Source organism: Acanthochromis polyacanthus, chromosome 11 (genome assembly GCF_021347895.1).
Source record: "Acanthochromis polyacanthus isolate Apoly-LR-REF ecotype Palm Island chromosome 11, KAUST_Apoly_ChrSc, whole genome shotgun sequence".
NCBI classification, from domain to species: Eukaryota; Metazoa; Chordata; class Actinopteri; family Pomacentridae; genus Acanthochromis; species Acanthochromis polyacanthus.
The window spans coordinates 29,449,563-29,465,225 of NC_067123.1; the positions used below are offsets into that span (position 1 = coordinate 29,449,563).

A 15,663-nucleotide genomic window follows, 5' to 3' on the forward strand; every position below is an offset into this window, starting at 1 on the left:
GTGAGTAAAAATGTGACGAGAACAACAACCAAAAACACCCAGCAATTGCACGGGAGATTAGAGGGTTAAAACACAGGTAGCCATGCTCTGTACAAGTAAAAAAAAAAAAACATCTCCCAGCAACTCTACAGCTGAGTAAATAATGATTTATCTTGTTGACTTAATCCAAACAAAAAGTGCAAAAACATCTAGCTGTTTAAGTTATGTAACAGACGTTTTTTTGGCCAGGGGCAGTGATATTCTTGGGATTAAGCAAACAAAGATATGCGTGTTAATGAGTGAGCGTTAAAGCCACTGGCTGGTGGATTTTGTGTTTATTTTTTTGTTCACCTTTGGACATAGTCAGGCAAGCAGTGTTCCCTTGTTTCTAGTTTGAGACGAGTTAGCCGCTGGCTTCACACTGTATAGACATGAGCACAGCAGTTCCTCACTGAAATTTTAAGATTCAATCTCATTGTGAATGCTGGTCAAACAGGGCTTTGATAAATTATTTTATACCACCTCTACGGTATGTCTAGGAGGACTTGTTGTCATCCATGATGCAGAAGATGCAGAATAGATTCAGGTCTCTGCCTCTGAAGTACGAAAAGTGATTCTAATGAGCCAAAATGAATATACTTGGTGCTCTAAGCAAATATAAATGTACAAAACCTCATTCTACCTAGATCATCAGATAGTTTGCAGCTGAAAATAATATTTACAGCATTTGTTTCTTTGAGCAAAACACAATTTAAGCAATTTTAATGAAAGTAGTCAGTCTGGTCGCATACCTCCCTGCTGGCTCTGCTATGGCAAGTAATGAATCAATAAATCAAACATATCTCCTTTGGTGTTTCTTAATGTACATCCAGCTTACATACTGAAGATGGTCTAAATGTATTCCTTCCTGTATGTGAGTGACGATAACAGTAATGCACCTGTAATGGTGGGAAACTGCTTGTAGCCGAATAACACTGATAACAGCTGATTCAATGGATATTTCAGTGGGAGTGAATAAGCAAAATATACATTTTTGCATCAAAAAAGATGTAAAGACTGAACCTCATCCACTGAAAATAGCTAGGAGGAATAGTCTCTCCCACAGTGTGAAGTAAGTCATGTCAACTTCAAAACTTCAACTTCACGTCAAACTCACAAAAGACAGAAACAACGCTGTATACTGATGAGACAGAATTTCTTACTCGGAGGTAAGACATTTTACATGGATCCAACAGTTATAATAGTGAAAGCAAGGCAGCCAGCCTGACAGCAAAGACATCTTTGATCTAGGTTTTCTGCAAAACATCCAAGACACAATATCAAAGACATCTCTGGCCCAGCCAAGCAGCGGGGCGATGCAGATGAGATCCCACCCATTTGGAAATGTACACCATATGCAGTCACCGATTTCTCCAGGCTACACTAGCCTCTTTGTTCCATAGAGGACCAGGTTATTTTCAGAGGGTCGCCTGTCTTCATGCTTTTCCGTGGGTGAGTCTTTGACAAGGATATGGTCTTTGTTTAATCTGGCAAACAAATGTAACAAAGGACGCAAAAAACAGCAGGAAAACATTGAGACATCACAGATGACATCTATATGTGAGGTCCTCAATCTCTCAATCAGATTCAGCTGCTGGTGACGTTCAAGGGGAAGTTTAGAACTTCCAAACAGCATAAATCAGAGGCCTCTGCACAGATACTTCACAATCATACTTCAACATGCAGCTCTGAAAAGAATTTTCATATAATTGGACAAGTAGTTACACTTTAGGAGGAGAAGAGGCAGAGAAAATAGTGAATTGTAGATGTGGCCTGATGTTGGTAAAAATTAACAGACCAAAAAAAAAGAAAATAATGAATAACTAAATCCTGCTATCTCACAGTTTATAGTGTTCTGTTTTGGATACAAGAGCAGGCGAGCTGCACAAAGACGGACATGAAAACAATTTTCTCCGACAAGTTGAATAATTTAGATCAGTTTCCCCTTGTGAGATGAAACACCTTCAAAAGAAACAAGGGGAAATGGTAAAAAAATTTACATAGGCTGTAACAAATCTTCTTCTTTGAAGCCTCTGGACCCACCAAAAAGGACAACGTGGCCCAGAGCACTGTTTCTACTTTGTTCTTGCTATCTGGCTGATTGTTCCTCTCTACAATTTCTTTTGTGTTGTTGAAACTTGATATGAAAGCACATGAAAAGGGCATGCTCTAGCGCCTGATGAGGCTCTATTGTACTCCTCATTCTGCTCTTCAATTATCTCAGTGAGGATCTCCTGGGCTGCCAGTAAAAGACTGATGAGTACCTGTGTAAACCCCAAAGAGGTGGCACTGTAAATCGAAACAACCTGTCAGAGACCTATCTCCAGATCCATCATCAGCCAGCATCATTTAGACAAAACCACAACTTAAGAGTCGAGAGAATTAGAGATTGCAGCCTCTAATCATCATCAGCTCGTAAAAAGGCTCTCACAAAGCGATTTCCTGCAAGTAAAATACCGTGTGCGAGCTTTCGACCGTGTTGAGTCAGTTGGGTCTCGATGACTGCCGAGCGCGCTGACACAGAGCAGCAGCCGTCGCTCGGGCATTTATCCTCGAGTCATTTTCTTGGATGCAACCTAGCAAGACGACAACAGCCAGCCCAAACAACCTGGCGGTGCGAACAATACGACGAAGCCATTGGCAAGTCGCCCCCCTCAGGTCGTTCTCACGCTGAGCCGTGTTTAATGACTGGGTAATTGTATAAAGTCCTCAACAGGATAATCCTAACTGCTTGCCAACTCAGCCTCGAAAACATTCCATCAGTCATCATGATGGGTAATTACAAGTAATGGACAAATAATAGTGTGCGGTGAACAGTGTGTGAAAGTGGCTTAACCAGGCTCTGTGACAGCCTCCCTCAGTGATAGCATGTGCTGCAAGAAGAAAAACAAAAAACCAAAAAAGAGTGACTGCAATGGCTGCTTAGTGGATGCTGACCTAATACACCTGATAAGGGCACTGGCTTGTTTTTGTTGAATGAAGAAGCAAATTGACCACAAAAATGTTTCTGAGTCACCTGTTGAGGAACAAAAAAGAGAAACACAGTTCTCTCAAGTTGCCTGCAGGAGTACAATTTTAAAGACTCAGATGAAAGAAAGGAGATGGAGAGATAAGACGTCAGGTGTGGAAATAATAATTTCTACATACCTACATACCCCGGAGCAAGACAAAAAAAAAAAAAAAACACTTCTAAGGATGTGGTCTTGAAGGTTTGACATTTGAACAGAAGGAGACTTTAAAAAGTGAACGGCTGCATTAATAAATCAATGAAGCCTGTCAAACCAAACATCAGAAACCTCGATGCAAACAGATAGTAGCTGAGCAGGATGACTCAATGATGAAAGTGAAAGAAAGCTTCACGCAGTTCAAGCCCTTGGGGAGAATAGCACTAACTCATGCATACCAGCCAGTATGGAGTGCATAAAGGTCACACCCTCTGAGACTCTGACTTTTGACCCCAGTCATGATGCAGCTATAAAGAATATGTAGCCACAATTTCAGACGCTGAACACACCGAAACAGAAGCACGAAACATGAGCCCTTGAAGGAATGCAGCCCCCCTGATTTCAGACTGCATAATGGCCTGTGTTGTCACACACACAGACTCTCTAACACATTCATCGGGGGCTTAGGGAACACGCTTTCACTACATACCCAATACTTCAAGTGGCTGGAGTTCCATCAGGGCACTATTTCAAACCGCAAAACCATTTATTTGAACCAGTACCGGGAGACTCTAAATACACAAAAGGAAGTGATCCCTGAAAATGAGGTGCCACCCATAATAAATTCTCATTTCATCTCTATCAGCGGCTCTTACATTCATGCACAGGCAAGGACTTCATATCATCAGCTCCTCAAAAGCTTCTTTCAGCTGTTCAAATAAGAGACCCAAAGAAATACTCAGAACAACCGCAACTTTATTTATAGGGGAATGACTTTAACTTATTTATAGGTGTTGGCGCTTTAAGTATGTGTCATTAAGTGAACACGTACACTGTGTTTTCCGACCGACCGTCACCCAGTGGTATCAGTCATCCAGAAACAGTGACAACATGAGAGCACCCTCCCCATGCTATTGATTGGGAAGGACAAATGCATCTGCAGTAGACTGAATCTGTGGTTTATAAGCTCCTTCTTGGCTGATTAAACTGCCAAAATAGCTGTCTTTATATTTATATCTCATCCGCTTTCAAAGCAGAACACATGATGCAAAGAATCCCTACAAGCAGGATTGGTTGACTGCTTTCTATAATGGGATATTGGAAAAAAAATCTGGCTTTTTCTTCCAGTTTCCCTGCTGCACACTGTATACCCAACTTTAAAACAGCCTGTGAAAATTTGGGAGTGATAATTACAGCTCAGTCGTCCATAGTATTCGAGAACAAAACTGGATTTGTTCAGAGTACCACCTCTATGTAATCTTATCAGTATCGAGTTAAAATGATATTGTCCTACTCTTGGTATGCAGTCTTGTTTAAGATCCTATCTTGTTACAATTGTGCTTTCAACGCTGCATTGGCTTCAAAACACATTTCCCCTGAAGATATGTGACGGTCAGACAAAAGACGGCAAGAACACCACCATTTTTTGATCACTTTCGGGTATTCTGTGTCCGAAAGGGGGACAGCCAAATCTGGCTCAGCTGGTCGCATGCTATTCCCATTACTGTTCTTCAGAATAGGTGCAGGGCCGAGGATTATGTCTCAGTTTACAGCACAGGAAAAGAAGAAAGGAAAGATCCAAAGAGAAGTGGTAAGGCTGAGCTTTTCAGCCCTGTGCAATACCTGTAGCCTGTGGCTAGGTTTTCAGTTGGCTGCATAATTAATGAGGTGATACAGGGACACCGGACTCTCTGGAGAGGTTGAGATTAAAAGTGAGAAAACAGGGGTCTAAGTAGTGAGAGATGGGGAGAAAGTAAGCACGAGGCTGAAGACAGAATGAGAGAGCAAGCGAGTAAGGTGTGTGACAGGAAAACAAAATCAGGAAATTGGCCAGAGCAACAGAGGAAGGGCGGATGGCATACAAACAAGGTGCTACATCATCTTACATACTGATACTTCCTCACACCAACACCCTGAAGTTGCCTCATAAAGTGAAGGATTCCGGTGTGTGCTCAGTACTTGAGAGTTGTACCCACTTGAAGAGATATTATCTCACAAAGTCAAAAAGTGGAACACTTATCAATCCAATATACGGTGGAATTGATCAGATAACCACATTTGCGATGAAAACTGCACAGCAGCAATACTTACTATATACATAGTATGTACGTTTGCAATAGGGAGAAGGTTGGCATGACAAAGCAAACTTTAAATATAAGTAATTTCCAACTGTTCCAAATTAGTGAAGATAAGAAAATGTTTGGTATTCTGTGTTCTCTGTGTCCTTCACACTCTCTTTGTTCTGTCATGTCAAACCTCATCTCTTTAAAAGAACTCATTATCGAAGGGGGAGAAGTTCAAAGACGCTCGAAGAAAGCAATTAACACATACAAGCCAGACTAAAGGATTCCTCTGTGGTACAGTCAGCAATGTTGCTGCTGGAAAGGGAAAGAAGAACAAACACCATGACTTGGACAGCACTGGGATGACTGTCAGATATTTCTGTTTTGCATGACCTTAAAAGATAAAAATCATTAGACAAGTACACTTTGGAAATTTATAGAATATTCATACCCAAAACAAAGAACAGCATTTATGTATAGCAGACTTTATTTTTATAGTGTCATTAGAATTTCTAATCCAGTGTTTCCCAATATTTTCCCTATTAAAACTTACAAAACTTCAGTTTGTCTTTACTAGAACTTGCTATTTATATGAGAAAAATACAAAACTTTTTTTATGAAGTATTGCACTGGTCGATCATATAGTGAAAAGCATAATAACGACTAAGTGGTGTAGCAGTTTCGGTGAGGACAAGATGCCAAAATAAATATTTCAAGGCAGCTTTTGATTTTGCGTTCCATAAAGATGGCACACTGCATGTTTATGCAGCATTTTATGAAACTTATTTTTTAGAGAACTGCATAACTGGCAGAGTTTCCAGCCTTGATCATAATTTGCAGAGCTTCCCCAAGCAAGCCTCAAAACCCCACAGTGCGAACAACTGTCCTAGTCAATGTCATGTGCTCAAGACTAGAATTATCACTACGCCGAGCCAAGAAAGAGCCAACAGGAAAGCAGTGGGAGACAAACAGCTGCCTGCCAAATAGTGATGTGTTTACCTGTGGTTGTCCGGGCAGCAGACAATATAGACATGCTGTGTGATATCGCTGGCAATACATGACAAGGCGGATGGGAGACTGCATGCCTACAAGATTACAGTAAGTGGTCTGTTCTGTCCCACTCTTGAGCCTCTTTTGTCCTGACAGCATGTATAGTGACACCTCATGTTTCTGTCCATCTTTATATCTCTGTACTTGCCATCGGTGCTGAAGAAAAATAAGCCAAATACACATTTTTTTACTTGTAGACCAAACTGTGATTTTGCTGTTGTATTAAATATTACCAGCCACAGCTTGCTCTGCTTCTCTTAGGTTCACAGACAGTTCCCATGTGACTGAAAAGTAATTAATGTGAAGCTGTGTGTCCTTGTCTGTGCTTCTGCCTTGTGTTTATGCATCTGTTTCAATCCACATGATGCTTCCAGTGAGGCTGGACAGCACAGAACCCCACGCTACATTAAGCACCATATCCCCACTGATACAGATCTCCTCCTGTGTGTGCTCACACTTATGAGATGTCTCATCACTATCTCATCATCATAAACCAAGAATATACTGTAAATACAGGCTGGTAATGGGCCAGGCAGTCACTTGATACTAAAAAAGAATGCTAAGCCTCTAATAGCCTTTGCAGGCATTGGAGAACCTCTTACGTAGGGTGCATGTTAGGTGGAACACAATGAAGAAATCATTTTGACAGAGCGCTGTGGTGAATTGAATTTTCTTTGTGGTGATACCAGAATTAAAAATTGCATTTGAGAAAAAAAAAATCAATAGCAACGTCTTTACACAGAGATAATGTCCTTGTTCGTGTGGATAAGAACACATTAGCGGCAGTTTCCTTTGGCAGAAATCTCTGTGTTTGACATCACAAAACCTTAAATTAAACCCTGCATGACTAAAAACTACTATAGAGCCCTACTTTTTTGAGAACAGGCCCCTAAAATTGCTTTCCATTTTTGTTTGTCAGATTGGAAGAGCAATGAGTGCACAGGTAAAGCCACTTTGAGGCTCTCTGATAGGGGTGTTTAATCGATACTTTATCAGCCTCCCAGCTACAGCAATGCATCTTGGTCGGAGGTGGAAGCTTTCCTTGAGACAATTAAAGGCGGTTTTCACCATTATCTTTAGCTTTCAAACAACTTAAATTGCAGAGGGTGCGACAGCATTAAGTTAACTCTGTTGCTCTGTCTCGGTGACTCACAGTCTGGGTTATTTAGAGGTTTCGGGTCCACGCGTGCAATCACACTCATTTAAATGAACAAGCACACAAAAGTACACACTTTTCTCATCTGGAAGTATATTAGCCGAGGAAAGGTCAATGAATCGACGTGTGAGACAGACCCTTTTATCTGCACTTAAAGAGAACAGCGATCTGTAATGACTCCCCTGATAGCAGTAGTGAGAAGAGCTCAACAGGGAGGACAAGGGGGGAACCACTGGTCATTGAAGCTTTGCACATGTGTGTGTGTGTCGCAGAGATGAAAAAAAGAATATGTGAGAGTGAAGGTGGGAGCTTTAGTGGAGTGAATGTAATCATCCGAAGAGAGAATCTGAATTCCCTAAATTGACAAAGTTAGCTGACTAATGCAGCCACTTTACTCTAAAACAAGGGGAGTTGAGTAGAATTACGTCTCATTTCAATTTGATGAAAGAGGGTTTTACACTGTGTACACTACCTACCACTGAACAAGGACTTGTCTCAGACCGTCATTTATTCAACAATAATGTGAGTCAGGCTCACCGTGAATCATATATTTTCATGTTTGAACCGAGGTCGCTGAAACAAAACACCAAACCGCACGCTCTGCCAGAGGAAGCATAAACACTGCAACGGCAAAGGAATGAGTGTGACTGTCTGCTGGTGGACATGTTGGCCAAATCTTCCACTGATAACGGCACAACAGGAAAAATGGTGGCCCCATGGTGCCGGTCTGACCCGCGCTGGAAAAGTGTTATCAGGTGCACTATTGTTGTGGTGACAGCCTCAAAGTTTGTCAAATGTGATAAGTTCTAGTGGCAAAACACAAAATGCGGGTGACAAAATATGGAACCGCAATACTGTCACCACATATCTGTGTTATTGATTTCATTTGTGAGGAAACAATCACACGTCAGAGTACGCGGATACCAAATAAGCTGATATAACCGCAATGGCATCAATCAAGCCTCTCCCTCACGTACTAACACACACAATAAAGGGATATTTTGACCCATTCAATGTGAGATTCGACAACATTTTGGATTGTATATGCACATGCATGCTCACGCTGTAATCCTCATGTGGTTTTTACTTTCATGCCGGAGGCTCATTTGTCTTCATTATCATCATACGGCAGGAGGAAGCAGATCTGTTAGGGCTCGTAGCAACAGTAATGTTTCTCTGTCTGGGTATAAAAAAAAAAAACAACTTCCCAACCTGGACGTTTGTCATGTCACTCTACCACAGGACCAGAAACAGTGAGAGGGAAAGAGCAGCTTAATAAAACTCCATTTCCAATATTTCCAGAGGGAAGGTTGAAAATGTGACTGATGGTTGTGCTTACAGAGCTGTTAAAGTTAGGAGTATGTTTATAGAGCCCCTTTGTTGTCAGCATTTTGTTTAATGCAGAATTTATATGACAAAATGGTAACGCTTTGAGCAAATCACATCCTCAAAACTGCCACTGAGCTTTTGTTTGGGAAATAAATATGCCATTTCAATCCCGTTTGTAAAGCAAAATGTTCACAAAATGTTTTATTTTTATTTTTTATCCACAGCTCTTTAGAACATCAGAAGGCAAAACTGCAAGCGCCACAGAACCCCTGCAAGCATGACAAAGTCGATGCTAACAAACTTGGACAGAGAACGGATTTTCCAGGCCCAATTATAGCAGAAAATCTTTTAAAAAACTCCTGGCTTAGTCCTGAAGTAAAATGATGGAGACAGCTGAGCTATGTAATCACAAGGCCAGGGTGTCACAAGTGTTTAAACGTGCAGCAATCTGATCAAAGTCTGAGATTTTATTCCCTGACTACGATTCTTTCCCACACATCCTCGCCTCAAAACAACACCTTTGCACCTCATCAGCGAGGACCACCGTGTCCACAACCCGGACTGGGCTGCTGCGTTTTAAAAGGAAAACACACCTCAATTATAACGGCCCAGGAACCGAACGGTTATTTCACTAATCACCACTTCAAAACAGGAATCAGATAGCCAGGAAAAAGCAGCCAGATTATTGCTAATTGCCTTCCAGCTGGCTACAGACCACATCACAGGTAGGACACACACAATAGCAGACATGTTCGCTCAGTTTCCCCTCTCTCTGTGTGATGCCCATTACATTTTTGACCACCACCAGAGCAATTCATTAGCCCCACCGTGGCCCTCAATGCCAGTCTGTTGATGAAGGTGAGGCAAAACACATTAGCAAATTCCAGCTGGGGAGACCATTTCTGCTAAATTAAGAAGCAGCATCTTCTGTTTTGAAAAGACAGGGGGAAAAGAAGTGAATGGTCAAAATGATGGAGGATGCAAAAGCATCCAGGTGGTCCATTATGAAAACAGGACTCGGACACATAAAAACAAAATTTGAAATGCTAAAAACTCCGAGCAGCTGTAACACTGGGAATGGAATTGACATTTAGACCTACTGTCAGAAACATAAATGCATGCACACAGAATCAGCATGACAGGTGAACATGCAAGCATGAAAAGAAAAGAAAAGGCGTGGGTGGGACCGTTTGCAAGTATCTGTCTAGTTTGTGTTTATGTACGTAGTGCGAGGCCGGAGTCTCCCAGGCCTATAATTACACCCTGGTGGGAGTGAAGCTGATAACCGAGGCCTGAGGATACCAACGTCATAGTGGTGAGAGGAGAGGAAAGGAGAGGAATAATAAACGAAGGAGATAGAACACATCGTGACACCTTATCAAACGTCGACTTTTTCCTCACCGACGCTGCTTTTTTCATTTCCTCCGTGATGGTTATCTAATGACCCGGGCAACACACGAGGATGCGCACAAATACATACAAAAGCTCCTTAAGAAGAAAAGCTGCACAACACATCCCTCACAGCCGGTGTGTTTCCATTAGGTATAATAATTCAGTTACGTAAGGCAATACTGATTCTCGCAAATGTCACATAAACATTGCAATTGAGTTATCCTACACACATTAAGGCGGTAATTGTGTTACAACAGCTTGGTTAGGCTTCAGTCTTTTAATTCACTATCGCCATATACAGAAGTTACACAGATTTCTTTTGGGGTTTGGGTTCTGCGCACACGTCAAAACACACACTAATATAAAAAAGTGATGGAGCTCAGGTTGTTCTGTTAATGCAATAAGGACATTAAACAGCAGCAATGTTTCTTCATTGTTTTATTTCTGTTTTCTATAAGACAGGAAGCTACCACACCTACTACTTTTTGGATATTTACAAAACTGTTACACAAAGTAATAAACTTGTTTCTTGTTATCATGTAAAATCCATGTAAATTACGTGAGAAACCAGGTTACCAAGTTTACCACCTAATTTCTCATTAATATTCGGATTTATCGTATATCGTGATCATAAAATAGCAAATAAATAGCCATCAGGAGCTCCTAAAGTACATTAAATCATGTAAAAATGTCTAATTTTGTCAGAACAACAGTCCAGAATTACCAGATATGAAATGATGCAGAAGAACATCAATTTAGACTGCTAGTGTTTCTGTTAATCGGCTCATCATTTCAGCTCTAAAAACATGCTCTTTCTGCATATATGCACTAATAAAGATTTTTTTTTTTTTAATGTAACCTTCTGGGTGAAAAACACTCACAGCAGGTGAAGCTAATGTACCGGTCAGCAGCAACTGTCCTTCTGATGACATTACAACAACAACAAAAAAATTACACTCGGAGTTGACGGCCCTTGGAAACGTGATTTCTTTCAGCATTGCAGAGCTCTGTTGCTATGGGGACATGCCTCACACTGAGAAAAAAGAAAATTAGGAAACATTGTCCTTGAGGCCCACTATTCAACGGTGAACTGTAATATGCTGAATGCGTTACCATATACAGCACATTCCTCTATGCTATAGCACAGACTGAAGTGTTTGCCAGCGGGCAGGAGTGCACTGTAAGTTTGCTGAAGAGTAAATGCTATTATGATAACACAGAGTGCATTTTTGCGCACTGTTACAGCAGTCTTTACAATAAATATTTCTACATTAACTACTGCTTGCGCAACCTTGGCTGGATTTAACCTTGATTTCTCATACAGAATGAGAACTTCTGAACTATCTTTTAGGCGTACTTATGAATGGCTAAAAATCAAAATGATCTAAAATGAATGAACAGCCTGTGTGGAAAGCACATCCCCATTACAGATGTCCTTTTCTGATAAGTAACCCACATCCATTCAGCACAGGATGACCTCATATCTTTTAAATGAGCCGGTGAATAGAGAGGGAGGCTGTCAGCACTCAAACAGGTGGGGGAGTGTGTCATGGGCAACCCAAAAGTCGGTGTTTTAGCAGCCAATACTATTGATTAATAATCAAGGAAGTGGATATTTGGAGCTGAAGTATTTGCAGCAAAATGGAAATCTTGGTGACAAAATTTGGCACCAACTCCAACACTAGAAATCATTGAAATGCATTGTTCTACATGAGAAGAAACTTTTCAGCATTCATCCTTCGTTGTTGATAGGATGTGCTGTGGGTGGGCCGTTGCTCAAGACCACAGGGTGAATACAGATAGAGAGAGGAGGCTAAAGCAGGGCATTTGCAAATGAATGTACTGGAAATGTGTAACAAAAAAGATGAAATGAAGAATAAAGGACAAGTCTCTGCACAACAAGGGGACATTTATAAGACGGGTGATTGTTTCACTACTCAGGTGGCCCAGCCCACCTCCCATTCTCTACAACAACAGTGGAAAATGAAGCTAAAAACAGAAGTTTCGCAAAATTAATCATCTGCTATTGTTCTTAGAATGGAAATTAGCAACCTAAAGTGAGATAATGGTTGCAGTAACAAGGGTTAGAGTCGTTTTTTTTTGTTTTGTTTTAAAGCATCACAAAACAGCTGAGAGTTTGCAGCCACACTGTGTTGCACTACACAATTAAATGATTAATTAACTCATTGACCTGAGCTCAGTGCTTTTAGAGCTGGGACTCCTGTTTTTGAGTGTGCAAGAGAGGAGTTGTTGAAAGAGTGCAGTGGCCTTAAAGTGGCTCTTTCATCTTTCTGTGTTTATTGAAAAACAAAGCACGTGCCTCAAAGTGGCCCAATTACACAAGTGGGAGTCACAGTCCAGCTCAGGACATTCAGAGGGGAGATCTCAACTTCTGGAGAAACTTTGGAGACTTTTGCAACACTGGTCTCAAAAGGGAAGTTTGAAGACTACCAGGAAAATGCATGCTGAAAATAAGGAATTAACATCACAATCAGTTTTATTATTATTTGGATGCCTGATCATGGGGAATAGTTTTACTTCCCCATTTACAGCAGAATGTGTTATGTAATTCTGCAGTGTGACAACTTCTCCCCAACAACAACTAAATCTGTGTCTCCAACTCAATTTGCTAACTCTCTCTGTATGATTTACATGTTTAAAGTTTGGATGACCTCTGATCTCTGCGTGCAACTTAACAACAGTCGCCAAAATAGTGAGCTGTAATGTTTTATTGTTAGTGATAACAACTACATGAGAGGAAATACGACGTTACGGGTCATTAAATTCTCCACACGTGGGACAGACTTTAAACGCAGCACGAGAAGGAACCATGCAAACAGGTAAACACGAGAATCCAGAGTTCGCCTCACGAGCACTAAAAACAGCTGTAAAACGGGGAAATGCGCTTTAAAAGTAGCCAAAAGAGGTTCAGACAGGACTAATTTTACATTTCCGGGTACTCACCTGCGAAACTAAAGGAATAAGCGTCTGCTCCACCGAGCGAGTTTTGATTTCCAGCCCGGAATCAAAGTTACTGTTGCCGCACGGAGATGAAGCCATTCCCGCCGAGGCTGACACACAATGCACGGCAGCGCTGAGTTTACCAAGAGCCTCTTGCTTTTTGCTGTTTCCCAGCCGCAAACTGCTTGTAACGGACTTGCGAATCACACACGGAGGCTTCTCGCTCGGTTACACAGTCGGTAGTCGAGTGGCTCTCCACAACACGCACACTGTTTTAATCCACTCCGGCTCCGTGGTTGCGCCGCTGCGCCCGCTAATGTCCATGTAGTTTACTCAACTACGGCAGCGGACTGCAGCACACCACTGTGGGCAACCACACACACACACACACACACACACACACACACACACACACACACACACACACACACACACACACACACACACACACACACACACACACACACACACAGCTTTCACTGCTGCCTGCTTAAGTGAAGCTCAGGGTTACACATACTGCAGTTCATCACTGTGCACAATGACACTTGATAGATTTTACTATACTCATTCCCTCAGATGGCAATTACATTCATCCAGCTGAAGTTAAAACAGCATTGATTTAATATAGAAGTAATTCAAATGATGATATGTCAGTGCTGTCCAGATCTGCATAACAAGACTTGATGCCGTACAGGCCTGAAGGACTTCTAAAACATTCATCATCCGCTCATGCAAATTTCACACGCTCTATAGGATTTTTACATTTAAAACATTCATCATCCATCCATCCATCCATGCAGATTTCAGAGGACTTTGCATCCACAGAGTGAAGGGATGGTTTCCCTCTCACACAGCACCAGCTCTGGTTTTGATCCCTGAGACAAAGAATCCCACATTATCCCCTGGAGTGTGAGAATCCGTTATCATCCCCTCCAAACACACAAACCCCGGCTGCACTGAGCCACGCGGGACAGCTGCACGCTGACTGGAACTGTGTGCCTGTCTTCAGAAAAAAAACCCCTGCAAACTTCACTTTTTTTTGTCTGTCTACAGAAGGCATTCATTTCCATGATCTTAGTGTCAAAACTGAGAACGATGGGCTCTTAAACTACACAAGTATATTTCTGTTTTCTTACTGCTTTTCTTTTTTGCTTGCAGCCAGTTAAACCGCAAACAAGCAATGACAAAGCATGATAAAGCAGCTACTGTTTTTGAAAACAATCTGGGATGCACAGATCTGTGTGAATTCTTTGTGCTCGGACTTAAAGAAAATTATCCCCCACTGACGGATTTTGAATGGATGACTGAGAATATGGTTACAAAGGCTTATTGTAAACCTGTCAATAAAAACAATCATTTCAGTGAGAGGTGTGCGTTAGAGTTGAAGGTGGTTATAGACTTTTTTTTCGCAACTTTTTTTTCAGTTTTTCATTCTTTGGCAGTAAGTTTGATACATGTAGGAGTATAAATGTCCCAATTCTCATTATCTACAAACGTCAACTCAGCCTCAAATCTCTCCCAAATTCCTCCAATATGAATCTCAAGAGGAGAAAAAAAGCTAAAAAGTGCCTCAGATCTAGTCTTTGTAAGATATATGTTTAAACTGCACACATCAGGAGTTCTTTGAACCCTGCTGCTGCGCTGCAAATTGAGGAACAAAAGTTTTATCCAACTAATGCCTTGGTCCTCTTCCTATTTTGTGACCCAGTGACTTGTATCCATAATAGGACTCAACACATTTTATTGCTGCCAGTATCTGAGCCCGACCAAATGATTGCCAAATTCTCTGTATCCTCAAGTGGCTCCAGAAGCTATTTCTAACTTTACAAGTGCAGTCACTGGATGACAAGTGGTGAGTAACACTTCATAGTACAAACACAGCAGATGGCAGAGAGCAGATACGGCTTATAAGCACTGTGGCACTGTTAGTGACGGCTTTTTGCTGCCTGCTTTATCATCAACTATGGTGGCTGGCTAACACTCTGTGTCAGCAGTGGAGACAATCGCTCAGTGTGCGAGTGCATGTGTGTGCGTTTTTGTGTGTGTTAAAGCTGTCTGCCTCTCTTGGGCCCAGCCAGTATTTATTTAAAACCCCAGAGCTATGCTTTAACCCTCCCTGTTTACATTGGTTTCCCTCCACACACACACACACACACACACACACACACACACACACACACACACACACACACACACACACACACACACACACACACACACACACACACACTCGTTTACAGTGCATCATTATGAAGGCATGCAATCCGTTCTGCTGCTCTGAGTGGACAAGGCTGTGCTTGACTTTGATGAATGGCTTTACTACCAAATAGATAATATCTGTATGTTTTTTGCTAATCTGCACTGAGGCACTCCTCCAGCTGATAGAACGATAACAAACTCCACTTGGGCTACTTGCGTCGTGCGGCTTTATTAACTTGCGTCGCCCTAAATTATTCTGGTCACACTCGATAAGTTCAAGGGGAAGAATGAGATAAGAAATATGATACATCCTTTAACTTTTCAATTGGAG

The 15,663-nt window shown here is 41.6% G+C and overlaps 1 protein-coding gene across 1 annotated transcript in view; it reads right to left on the bottom strand.

The window, feature by feature from the left end:
• ctnnal1 (catenin (cadherin-associated protein), alpha-like 1) overlaps positions 1 to 13,520 on the bottom strand; it is a 52,199-nt gene extending 38,679 nt beyond the window's left edge. The window contains exon 1 of the mRNA XM_051955756.1: positions 13,137 to 13,520. Coding sequence (XP_051811716.1) covers positions 13,137 to 13,232 — 96 coding nt within the window. The 5' untranslated portion in view covers positions 13,233 to 13,520. The remainder of the gene's footprint in view (positions 1 to 13,136) is intronic.
• Positions 13,521 to 15,663: the final 2,143 nt, after the last annotated feature.